General features: G+C 43.9%; 2 protein-coding genes across 5 annotated transcripts in view; one reads left to right on the forward strand and one right to left on the reverse strand.

Annotated features, from left to right (window-relative positions):
* LOC118509487 (zwei Ig domain protein zig-8) overlaps positions 1–13,597 on the reverse strand; it is a 239,003-nt gene that overhangs the window by 185,882 nt on the left and 39,524 nt on the right. The gene's annotated exons all lie outside the window — the stretch shown is intronic.
* LOC118509486 (37 kDa salivary gland allergen Aed a 2-like) lies at positions 5,419–6,846 on the forward strand. The gene is made up of 2 exons (XM_036050138.1): positions 5,419–6,399; positions 6,480–6,846. The coding sequence occupies exons 1-2, from the start codon at positions 5,692–5,694 to the stop codon at positions 6,711–6,713; spliced, it is 942 nt and encodes a 313-aa protein (XP_035906031.1). The 5' UTR covers positions 5,419–5,691; the 3' UTR covers positions 6,714–6,846.

Below are 13,597 nucleotides of genomic sequence, written 5' to 3' on the forward strand. Positions count from 1 at the left end.
GTTGTAGGGACTTGTCAAGCCAGTTGATAATCGAGAGTCAAACGAAAGGGAATCAAGTCCAGTTGACTGAAACATAAGTTTCAAACAAACTGAATTTCAGATCGAGTGGTGAATCAAGTCACAGCCCAAGATGAAGAAGAGAGACATTTTGCGAAGTCTTTCATGGAGTTCGGGCTCTCTAAATTGTCGATACTTCCAGCACCCAATAACCAGTTTCCAGGAAGATACTCCGCCGTTGATATGACCGCGTTACATTGATAGCGCTAAGCATTTACTCAATTTCATTGTGCTTTGATTCGCCCATGCTCAAATGCGAAGAAGAACTGACAAAAGCATTTCAAGCATTTTGTGTGAGTTGAACAACCGTTCAACAACATCACTTCAAGCAGCTTTTAACCTAAACACATCCTTCTTTGCAGAAATCAATAACTGAAACTGACTACAGAATTCTCTCTAGGCAAACAAAACAAAAACTTTGAAATTATTGTTAATAAAACTTTTCTTGGTTTTCATTTGAGATTAAAACAATTAAATTTATTTTTCTAATTACCAACATTATCGATCAAAGTATTCCGCTTCCCAAACTCAACCCTCAATTCCTTCAAGCAAAGTCCCCAGCTGCTGATTACACTTATTAGCTGATGTCCCCTCGCTCGACTGAAACGATGAAACTTGACGAAACTTTTGAGTAATTATGTGTAATTTAATATTCATATTCCCCACTACTCGATCCGCTTTTTGTGAGGTGCAAAAAAAAAGTTTTACGATTTATGTGCGCTTTTAAAGCGATCAAGAATAATCGGAAAGTTTCGAAGCTTTCCCTCCGCTCCGCTGGCGATACAGAAGTGGTTGGAGGCGCGTGAAGGTGGTGGCGACGGACGGATGAATAGTTGGTCAGATTTGGAAGCGTTGGGTGAATAAATGAGTTCCACGAAGGTATATTTGCGGGCTGCTGGGCAGAATCCCGAACCTTTCCAGGCAAGTGGTGCTGATGGTAAAACAAAAACTATTTCGGATTAGAACCGGAGACAACAGCCAAGCTCAGCTGCATCGAGAGCGCACTCGAGGCAGGTTTTTGCAAGTTTTTCATTATGCTCTCAAGTACCTTGCTCTTCCAAGTCGCCGGTCATTTGTTTGGCAGGGTGCACAGACCAACAACCTCAGTGTGTGTGTGTGTTGCGGTACCCGCAGCGGGATACGAAAGATTGCCGGGAACGGACCGTAAAAGAGTTTTGTCTACAAATTATAACAAAATTTCGACCATTTGCTTGTTGCGGACAGAACGGCTGTGAGCGCACGGGACGTTGGAATATTGCAGCTAAATAGTTGCAGCTGACCACCCGACGCTTCACCGACGGGGCGATGGAATTTGCAAACACCACTGCGGAGAGTTTGAGCATTCCAAATTAATTTATTCAAAGATTCCATTTACCAGAAACGTAAGGCTTGCAAGACCCGGGGAGATACTTGGGGGGTCTCGGCCATAGTAGGGACGATGCTGGAAGCAGGAGGAAAGTTTTATAAATTTCAATTAAGTCAAAAGAGTTTCCCGTAAACAATCTGTTTAACTTGGCCATCTAGCGCTGCTCCGGTGCTCGAGAGCATCGAAGCTCACATTTGACGGGTGGGGGGTCGGCCGTTGCTTGTCAGTGCTCTTGTAAAGCAGTGATGAAGAGTCAGCTTCCAGGGCAGAAATCGAGCAGAAATCTCCGGGTTTCCATTTGCGCTCAGTACGGAACGTCGGATCGCTGCTGCAGTAGTTGGCCACTTTTTTTTTCGGCCGGAGCAAGCAACGAACCGATCGAGTGAGGCTCTCGAGCGTCCGAAGGAAGGAATCAATTTCCTCTCATCATAAATAACTCATAATGCTTTTAAGCCATGCTTCGGTGTCTGCAGCCAGGAGTGGAAAAGTTTTGCCACTTCACTTCAGTGCCTCAAAAAGCACATCCCGGCGGGGTTGCAGGGCTCCGGTGCTGGGCAATCATCAATCTAATAATACGATTACTACTCTACTTTTTCCGACTTTACTTATTCGGGCTCCAGGCAGGCCTACCATGGACCTACCGTTTGTCTTGTGCTGTGGTGCTCGAAACGCAAGGAAGCTGGGCACCAGGCAGCCCATTAGACTCTCATTACTCTCGATGGATGTTTCTTTTCGTTTTGGGGTAAGAGTGTACGTGTTTCTGTGTGTGTGTGCCTTCCATCCTACAACCCATGAGAGGCTTAGCGAGAGGCCCACTGTGTTCATTTGGCCGTCCGGCCGTGCTGGGTTTTGGCAAGTTTTTCTCGGTCCGGTAAAGTTTTTCACCTTCAGCGAGCTATTCATGGCGCATTTCGGGGGCCACTCGAGGCCTAATACTAGGACGAAGTTCAGTGTCCCGCTCGAGGGAAGTTAAATGTAAATTTATTCTAATGACCACTCGCACACGGATGCTGCCCAACACCCCCTTTCACCGGCATCATGATGATGTACGGTTCGATTTTAGGGCTGACCGCTTCCAACAGACACCAGCCACTGGTGGCTCAGTTTATGTGCGTGTGTGTGTGTGTTCTCGGAGCCATTCTTTTCGGGTGCGGACAGACACCAAGTACCGACGAAAAAAAAGAAGGCAAGTAATATCAGTGAGCTCCACGGGTTTCAAGTGGCTAGGAATTATGGGTGTTTTCCACTCGGGCGTCCATCTTGCGTTAGGCGCGCGGTTAGTTTTCTTCGGAAACCCCATGATGCGGATCATTAGGAAAACGGACGACCATCGCAGCAATCGACCAGGGATCGGTCCAGTGGGTCGCCGGCTTGCGTCGTCGTTAGCGGTCGTGTTTAATGGTTGGAAATGTTTCCTTCAGTCTTCGGGGATGTCCCAGTGAGCTTTCGTGCTCAAAATGCTAAACTGACGCTGGTGGGGTATTTTTTAATTACCAGTTTTAAGAAATTAAATTTGTGCCTTACGAAAACCTTCAAAATTTTTTAGAGTTTAAGGATTTATGGGATTTACTAGCTTACAAAATAGAGTTAAAAATAATTGAAAATTCTGGTTTCAAATGTTCAACATAAACCTAAGTTCTTTAGAAAGTTAACGTTGTTTAAAATTGGAGGTAAGCTTTTTAAATTCAAATTATTTAAAATAAACATACCATAACATATTATGCCATATTATTACACAATTCTGCTAAATTTTTATTCATTTAAATTTGCTATTTTAAAGTTTAACACAGTCCTGCTCATTTTTATGAAGTTTATTGTTTTATGCAACACTATTTTTTGGCTTATGAAGAATTTTGCTTTTTTTATTGCTCAATAATTGAAATGATTTTAAATAATAAAATATTAAGGATGCTTTTGCCAAACAAAATGATCCGATATTACTATGGCTGGTGTTATTGGTTGCTCCTATACGACTTTACGTTCGAACGTTGTATGGGATTTGACGGATAAGGGTGGATGACAGGTTGATTGCATGATCACATCCGTCAAATCCCAAACAAAGTTTGAACGGCTTGTCGTATACAAATGAGCAATGACTCCAGTCCAAGTGCGACAGCAGCGCCGGTCTTCACATGGCAGGGCCAGGGTTCAAATCCCATCCAGACCGCCTCCCCGTACGCAGGGCTGACTACTTTACTACGGGTAAAATTAAGTCACAGAAAGCCCTTCGAGATTGTAGTGCCAAGGAAGAAGATGCGTGAGGTCTCAAAAACCCAAAACCTTTATAGATAAACGATTAAAAAAAGAAAGCAGTAATTATAGATCGCTTAAAAAAGAGGTCTTGTTTTTTTACCGTCACTGTAGGTTTGATATAAGTCTATGGTACATTTTTAGAAAAGAATTACATTAAGGCTATGTTATGACTATTCTTAATTTGTTTTTGTGGAATACCCAAAATATTTATAGATATATTTAATGTTTATCGTGCTGCTCTTTAAGAGCTTTATCGACGTCAAAAAATCAATCGATGTACACAATATTTGTATGTAATATATTTAATGTATTCAATAGGGTTTGTAATTGTATTTGAATTTGTTTATTTGCAATGGATTTTAAATGAGCTTTTTAGCTGCTGCCTAACCACTGCAATTGGTTTAATAAATTGAAGGACTCCCATTTGTCTAGTTTTCTATTTAACTGTTACTAGTGCTTCTTCTACCATAACCGAGTATTAAAAGGATACTCCTTTTCTTGCGAGCTCACTCCTGTTTAACTAGTAAAAGCTGTTGATTCATTGAAATGTCAAAAGCTATTCAACAAGAATGCTTCACCGAATTCCCAATGCTTATCAGTTTGATCAAAATCTTACTGATAATCGATCTCTTCGTACCCGCCATAAGAGGTTGACTTTCTTCCAAACTCCGGAAGAAGCTGTCGCTTCTAGGAACGGAATTTCACCCCGTAAACACAGATAGCTCATAACTGGAACTTACGATTACACTTCAAAACACTTAGTCACTTTCTCCAAACATGACGCAAATACGGGTCCATCGAGCAGCACTAATGCAACGGCTCCGGTCCAACACTACCCACCCCCGATGCATCGTCGGTCGGTCGGTCCAGCAATCATCTCATCAATCATCGTGCCACATTTTCCAAACACATTTGTCCGCCACATACTTTGCTGATGATGAACGGCGCTCCGAAAACGTCGTCGTCCAGCAGTCGAACCAAAGCGAGCTTCCTTTTCGACGAATGACATTTTATGCAGAACCGTTTCCATGACCGAGGACTGAGGACTCAAACGGAACGTCACAGAAATTTTCAAATCCAATCGTACGCTGGTGTGCGTGTGTTTGAAAGTGCATCACTTTCAGATTACCCTCGGCTGATCGGTATGTGCGCTCGTCTCGTCGGTTTGGATTGAAAATTTAATGCCGCCTGCTGACGATTGGGCTCGCAAAGAGTACGCATGCACGAGGGTACGGTGAGCTGCTGATGCCATTGATTTATATGTTTATGCACTCTACTTTGTCCGCTTAGGCTTTGCTCTCCTCCCTCCCACCCCAAGCACAGAGCATCCCAATCATCGCATGGTCACCGATCAGTCGACCACTATTCACGAACGACCGCATTGAAACGCTCGCTCCAGGCAAAGCAAAACAAACAGATTGTGTGTCGCTTTATCAGCAACGAATGGAAGGCGACGGCCGGAGGGCCAGGCCAAAACCTGATGCAAAGAAAGTCTGAGCACGAATGCAATCGCTGTTCGCGGCACCCGGTACCGGTATTTCCTGATGCCGGCATCAGTCAATCACCGGGTGGATTGTGTACACGGTACGTCCAGTTCTTTGCGATTGTTATTTCAACTCGAAAGCCGGGGAAAGAGGTGCCGGCGAGAGCGCCGACGAGAGCGCTGTACGGGAAGCGGAAGTTTTGAGCCGATGAAGGGGTTTTCGCTATTTATACCACGCGAGAATCAGAGCATCCAGAGATTCGTCGTCTCAGTCGCAAAGATTAGACTTCATCATGCATGGGGTTCGGCCAGCGAATGGAAAGAGAGCGAACACAGCCATGGTTGTTGTTGGGCTCCACCGCTCGGTTTGCTGCTGGTGCGATCTGGTCCGATAAGCTGGTCCGTCGGGGCTATCCCTCGGGAACATTGGGACGGTCGCAGTGGCCAGCTGGTCCAGCAGTTAGTGTCAGTCACTTTCGGACCGTTCGTGTGATCAGATGCAATCGAAGTGCTGCCGTACAGTATCGGTACGATGGTGACGTGCACGTTGGACGGTGTTATTACCTTCGGTGTGGCACTGTTGCTAGTGTCGGCGGTTTGTGGGAACCCGGTCGAGTCGTCCTGCCCCCTGCTACGTGTCGCATCATCTGCCACATCCGAATGGCAACCACGCACACCGGAGCAAACGCTGTACGCGTACGTGCGCTGCCTGAACGATTCGTCCGCCAGCATTGAGATGAAGATTCGCTGGGTCATGTGGCAACCGGACATGTCGCCCGAAAGCCAGTGTTACGTGAAGTGCGTCAGTGAGGACCTCCGGTTGTACGATCCGGCCCGAAGACAGTTTGTGCCCGAGCGCTTCGAGCGGCAGGCCCGTGCATTCCACGAAGATCCAGACGGAGCCGATATGCAGCAACTCTACAGTGACGCAAACCAGCTGCTAGCGGGTGAACTACCGGACAGTGAATGTTCGACGGTGTTCGCCAAGTACGCACCATTCTACGCGGTGCATCAGGAACACATACTGGATATCTTCCATGGTGATCTGCGCAAAATCTTGGTCACGTACCAGCAGCTGGGATCACGCGTCAAACAGATCGGACAGCACTTTATGGATTACTGCGAGAAGCGGTACGGTTTCGTGTGGTCAGAGGTGGAACAGAGCCGGTGTCCCGATCCGACCGCAGTGGAATGCATGCTGCGCGGGTTTCGCTGGATCACCGAGGAGGGTACGGTGAATGTAAGTGGCGACCGACCGAGTAGCAGCTAAGGCGTGCTGGAATTGGTCTATTGTAAACATTGATCGGTCTCTTTGCGCAGGTTGCAGAGATTGTGCGAGACTACGGTGGGTTCGGTGTGGCGGCTAGCGAACTGGAGCGCTGTCTGGTGGCCGACGAGCTGTACTGGTGTCTACGCGCTATCAGTGCAGACAAACTATCGGCCGTAATACGGCAGCGCAATGCGCAAACGGCGTACTACTTCGATCAAGCGTCCGAAGATGAGCCGTGGAAGTCGGCCGTGGAGTTTGGCAATTCACGGCTTAATCGAGCTTAGCGATTGAGGAGTAGAGGGAAAGCCTTTACCAGAGGCCGAAGCAATAATAATATGTCAGGTGTTGTGTGGAGCAGGCACAAGTTTCACAAATGAAATAAACCAAAAAATCTATAAGTGAACCATCGATATGTTATTCCTTTGTTTCGATCAATTTTATTTTTGAGCTTAAGCCTTGGTTTTATATTGGACGAAAAAAACATTCATCAACTCGTGAAACAAACAAGTGTTTTCAATATAGCCTATAAGCAAACAGCCCTTGCAATTATGTACTCTCATAAGTGAGAAGCAAATCGATTAAAAAATTGGTAAACTAATGAATATTTCTGCATGCTTTACTCGACATGAATAATTTGTTTGTCAGCAAACAGTAAACTTAAAATTGACTCGTATTGGTTATGATGTACGGTCGAGTTCTTTATCAGAAGCGACACATAGCCCGAGGAACCTTTCGTCATGTTATGAATTCACTTTTACCAAAGGGTAATTAAGAGAATATGTACATTTTTGAAATTAATATTATTTGTTTACAAAAAGCTTTGCTTGTTTGGTTGGTTGCTCAACTGTACAGAACTGATGAGAATGTACCTCTGTATAGATTTTTTACAGAACAGATTGTGGTTATGTGCAACTCAGTCAGAGTACTTAAAAATTTCTTATTCATCATTTTAAACTTTAAATAATTATAGTTAATTAGATAGGGAGACTATTTTCTGTAACAGTGCTCTTCACCTCTGTCTAGTCTTGATGAGGAGAGCTCTGCCACGATGATGTTGGTTTGGGAGACTGTCGGTGAGTGCAACCTCGTGATTAGTTGAGACCCTACTATTACGGGATGGAACTCATCAATAGTTTTTGAGGTCGGTGCTGGGCTATCAGATCCGCTGCACGGAAAGATGATGTTTCGGCTCTCACACAATGTTACCACCAACACATCAATAGAGATTTGACGATTACTCATGAAAATCATAAATTGTTAGCCTTTAAATCTCTCATGGGCCGCGGCCTACAGATGGATAAAAAGGACGAAAAGCAAATAGAAAGGAAAAACAGAAGTGATTAGAAAGGAAGAAACTCGAGAAAATTCTAGTAACGTCATTAGATAAGCTATTGTACACCTTTAAGATTTATCAAAGCCTTGTAATTCTACTGGCAGGACTTATTCCAGGAAAAGATTCCACAAAAAGGGTTCAAATTGAACTTTTCATCTTTTCCGAGTATTTTACTTTCTTCCAGCCATTTCTTTAACCATTTGAAGTGTGCTCCATTTTCTCGCTTCACCAGCTCGGGGTTTGTTTTTTTTTTGCAATCAAAACTTTAGCAATCTGTTCCATCGGCCAATAATTTGCCATCCTTATGGTACAGCTGCTTGAGGTGCTTTCTACTTTCGATTCCATCCCGTTTCGGTAAAAAATCGAACCGAAACACTTCGTGAAGCTTCACGGTCTCTCTCTCGAAGGCGTTGTAAAGAAGCAGCAGCAGCAGCAGCAGCAGTACCGGGTCAGAAGGCTGTACACTCAGCCATCGATCAAGCTTTCGTATGCTGGGTGCAATGCGCAACAAAGCCCCCCCCTGTATTGTGGAGCCGTATGGAGCCATATTTATTGGTGCGCGCTGAACTTGGCGTGCACTTTTGCAACGGATTTGGCCTCAATTTCGGTGCGGTGTATGGTTCGAATTTTTGGGAAATAATTTCTGCTTCATCTAGGCAAGCGGCATGCGGCACGGCGGGCGAAGCGTAATTAATTGCCCTTTGTGTGTGTGTGTGTTTGTGTGTGTGTGGGAGTAACCGTTTCTTTCGGGGGTGCAATATAATTCTTGCCAGGTGTTTTTGGTCTGCGGGGGTATGGAACTTGAGGTACGAAGAGAGGCGTGAAATGAGCACATGGGGAATTTAAGAGCCCTGCTGGGTGGGATTCATTCATTCATCAGGACTCTTAGAGAGGCAAAAAGAGAAACAGTAGCATAGGAGGTCAGTATGTGCCATATGTTAAGAATCTTTTAGAAGTTGTCTTCAGTTCATTATTGCTATGCGTTCGCAAGTAAAGTTTTATGAGATTTCTATTTTACGTAACATAAAATTGTTCGTTTCAGTCTTTCAAGCTTTCAAGCTCATGAAAATAGTCTAAGTTCCTCAAGGGTATGTGCCTTACAAACTTAAAAACGATTCCTTTACTAGTGAAATAGCAGGTAAGCCAAAGGAGGCTTCCAGCGAATAACTCATAACGCATGCCCATCAAGGGAAGTTATGCATCGTCAAAGCATTAGAAAATTCATTAATAAATCAAACCAAAAGACTCATGAGCATTGCGCTACGGTTGGAAAGTTATGCCCTTCAAAGCGTATCAAACATCAAGCTCATCGCCGTCCACCGACTCACACCAGAAATAGCCTGCCGAAACGCGTTCTTACGGGGCATACATAGAGGCGCCCTGCTGCCCGTGAGGCGTCCGGCGAATGAATTCGTGCTCAATTTCGCCCGACAGCGATATAATTGTCACTCAATCCGAAAATTTTCCAATTAAAGTTTGCTCATCGTACTCGCCACTGGTGAGAAAGAGCAACCGTCCCGTACCAATATGGAGCACCGAGCAGAACCCGACAGGTTGGAAATGGACGACGGTGTGTCTTCGGGGCTCGGATTTATGTAGCGCCCTGGACAGCTAAACTGGTGCCGGATAGGGATGGATGGGTTTTTTAGACGGGACTGGTGAGCAGCAGCAGCAGCAACAACAACACCTTCGACCGCCTGTGTACGCTAATTAAAAGCTCAACTTTAATGATAAAAGTTATAATTTTATTGTGCCTTACATCGGTCGGTGTGTGTTGTGTACATTTGTCGGTGCCCGGTACCTTGTCAACGCAGCTTTTTCCGAGACCGTTTCCGTTGTGCAGAGTTTATGATTGGGAGTTGTAAAAGTTAGAATCGGGCAGGATTATTCTTCCATTTGGTAGAATTTTGCGGTTTAATATGTTCGTCAAGAAATTCTTCACCCAAAGCCGGTTAATCGAGAGCATGCGGATAGGTGGCACCAATTGTTTTGTAGAAGTTATATTTTAATTGCATTCTTCGGGCTGCAAAAAGTTGGAATTACAGTCAATTGCCAGTTCGTACAGCTCGTCCATTAGCTCGTCCATATGTGCCACCACAAAAACTGCTGGCAGTAGCAGAATAGGAATTACGCTTCAAATCGCACTCAAGATCCATAAATATAAGCCAGCCAACACCGGGAATCCTTATCAAACTCGTGCCCCGCTTTTTAGTCCCATCGAAGCACTAAGCCGATGCCGGGTGATAAATGTTACATGCTACGCCTAAACACCCTTATTTTCGGGTTGGCTGAGCATGGTTTTTGTAATTAACGCAACAGCAATGTTTTGCTAAGCCGTCCGCAAAAGGCGAGCTTCCAGCAACAAGGCCCACACACACAGGTCATTAACGGACGTGCTAATGATTTTCAGCATTTCAATTACTGCACAACGCTGGTTCAAACCGCTGTGAGCTACCGGGAAGGACGAGCGAGTGTGATCGTTGCGGTCGGCAGGTTCGGAATCAAACCACTATCACTATAAATTCGTATAATCCTTCAGCATGTCATACCGGTCGGTAGATGTACCTTGGAAGCTTTGGGAGTGGGTATGACGGGGCCTAAGCTCTGGAGCGGGCCTCCTGTACCCCGAACCGCCTAGTATCTAAATTCCTGGTCATGCAAAGTTTTCTTTCCCCGGGTAAACACGCACACTCTGAGGAACGAGACGGGTGGACATTGAAACGGTGGAAACTGATTCAAATAATTTTTGGTCTATTATAAATCCATAATATGGTCATAAATCCTTCCGTGCTGAACTCACGTTTGAACCTTTGCCGACTGGAACACGTGCAAGGGGTATTTGTGGTTGGGCTATAGAAATACTGTCCCCTGCCCTGATCACCACTCTGAAGCTTGGTTTAGCTCTCGCAGACAACGATCCACACAGACAGACGGGGAAAAAAGAACAAAAACTGGGACCACATCCAAATGCTAACCGAAAGCTACACTCATTAAGCACACCGGGCTCATCGGGTTCCATTTGCTCTGGCCACCAATATATTATTCGTTGCTAGTGTGTGCGAGTGAGGCTCTTTTTTTCTGCTCTCGGTATCAGCGGTACATCAACGAGGAGAATCGGTTGGATTTAACTAGCGGAGAGCTACAAGCTTCCAGGAAAAACCTGCCGGACTACCGGACATCACACCGGTCCGGGTTCGATCTATATTTTAAACCACCGTCAGCTTCGGCTCCTCGAAATTAGGTGCTCTGAGTAATGTACATGAATCTCCTGACGGAAACTACAGGTTCCTGGAGTGGTTTGGCAAATACATGGAACCCGTTCTTCGTTCCCTCGTTGGGACATTTGGACGAGGACCCTCGATCGGTGGGTTCCCGCCGCTGATTCTGGAAAGGGGGGGAATTTTATGCTCAAAAATAAATGTTGCTACGTACGATGAATTATATGTTTTCGACTTAATTGGTTTTCCTAGTTTTTGGATTTATGAGCCTGCCCTGTCCGAGAGCCAAGCGCCGAGTGGGTATGGTAATTGGTTGAAATCAGAAACTTAGCTCAGACTGGAAGTTGTTAGTGGAAGCGGAGACTCACACATGCACACGAATATATTCTCCCATGGGTTTGCTATGAGTGCCTTTACTTACTGGGTTTGGTAAGTTTTTTGGCTTTAAATCCAAAACTGTGCCGTAAATTATTTTTCGAGAGCAATTCCAAGCAAAAAAAACAGCTTTTCTGCAACACATAATGGCTTTCTGCGGTCAAAAAACACTTTTGATCAGCACATGCTTTATCGCACCGGTGCCTTCGAGTGCACTGTTTAGTGAAGAAAGAAACGAAATACCGGGAGCATTTTTCCACCTTTTTTTTCTTCACTTAAAATTGACTATCCTGCTGAAAGCGGCGCAGCATGTCCACGTTATGCTGCTGAAGCTACTGAGAAGCACTATTAGTAAGTTGGTCATGAACTGGTTGTATTATAATTTACTTTATCGATGTCCCTGAGATAATCGACTGCCGCAAAAGGGATTATGGGATGGAGCATAGATTTTCCCTTCACTTTCTCACCGCTGTTCCCACAAGGCACGGTTAGCGATTGCTGCAAAAGTAAGTCAATGTCGTTCGTCCATCCGTCCCGTTCCGTTCCGGATCTGGAATGTCGTGGCCCAGCACTCGCCGGGTAGAACGTGCTGGGAATATGAAATTCATCTGCAACTATCCGTTTTTTTCCTATTCCTTTCTGCCCATTTGTGCCACTACAGAAATAGGAAGCGTAGAACGGGCAAAGCATTCTCTCCGGTAGATCAGAATTCCATTTTGCAAATAGCAGGAAAGCGAACGATCGCGACCATCAACGTAGGGCAAACATTTAATCGTTTAATGGTATTCAAGGGTGAGCAAAACAGCAAAAAATGTTCCCATTCCCGATGGAATGTGATGTAGCGTGGAGCAGGTGAGGTGTGGAGAACTATCTATTGCGGTGTGCTGTAGATAAAGTGAAAATATGATGACGTTGTGGTGTTGACGATATGATCACCTCGTTAATAGAGTGGGAAATGTATTTTGAAGTGGTGACAGCTGTATGCATGCTTCTAACTTGCACTTTCTGCTATTGATAGATTGACAAATAGTACAGCATGTGTTTATTTGTCGTGTTTGTTTGATTTTGTAGACGAAATTGAGAAATTTTCTTCATAAGAAATATTTTATTATTAACATAAGTCGTTGGAATATTTACAACTTTGTTGTGAACTTTATGTGATTGTAATATTTTAGTTGGTGTTGTTTGGTTCTTATTCATATTGAAAAAAAACTTCCCCTGAGAGTTATTGATAGCAATCCATATTTGCGTATTAGTCCCCTAATAGTTTGAAAGATTTCATTTAATGGTAGCTATATTCTGAATTCTTCCAAAATTTTAATAAACTGTTTATAAATTGCATTAAACTGATTATTTTAAACCTTAAGAGATTTCGTAATGATTTCTGATTTTCATTTACAACTTATGTTTGCTTTTTATTGTTAAACTATACGCTAATGATATGAAAAATGATTCCGAGTTGATGTTCAAATTTTTGAATCTCAATCCTAATATTGATCCTATCCTTTGAATCAGAGAATTAATCTCTAATTTTGGCTTTATTTTTCCTTTTCACAAATTGAATCCCAAACGAATCTCAGTTGAATCCCAATTGCATCTCAATGAAATCACTACTGAATCTCTTTTGAATCTGAATTGAATCCAAATTGAATCTCAATCAGATCCCAATCGAATTCCAATCGATTTAGGATCCCTGTCAAATCCTAACCTCATTTTAGTCCGTCATTACTATCCAATCTGATTCTAATCTTTCTAAGGACTGGATCTGCAAACCGTTCGAGTGCAGAAATTTTCGTCTTTACTTTACCTATGTTTTACTTTCATTAAGTTCAACTTGGACGAAAACTGTAATATTTAACAGATTTTTCAGTTCAATGTCTTTTCAACTGTTTTCCTTATGAATTTTTCATGAAATGAAAGGAAGTAAAGAAAACAAATAGAAAACGGATAAGCTTGTACAAGCTTTAAGAAAAAAATACACGATCTGAATTGAAACTTTTTCAAACGATTCTTAAACCAGTGTAAATTTAAACAGAAGAAAAAACCCTCCCCTGGACAGTGCAATCAACAACACAGTATAGGGCCATTTACTGCTGAAAAACAAATCGCTCTTGAAAATGGGTACCAAACACCAAAACGAGAAACACCTCCACCCCTGTTCTATGCTGCGGGAGTGGATAAGCACACTGACAGCACTGGCAGTATCATTCGCGCCCAAGCACCTAACTGCAGCTGCCGAAGT

Source organism: Anopheles stephensi, chromosome 3 (genome assembly GCF_013141755.1).
Source record: "Anopheles stephensi strain Indian chromosome 3, UCI_ANSTEP_V1.0, whole genome shotgun sequence".
Lineage (NCBI taxonomy): Eukaryota > Metazoa > Arthropoda > Insecta > Diptera > Culicidae > Anopheles > Anopheles stephensi.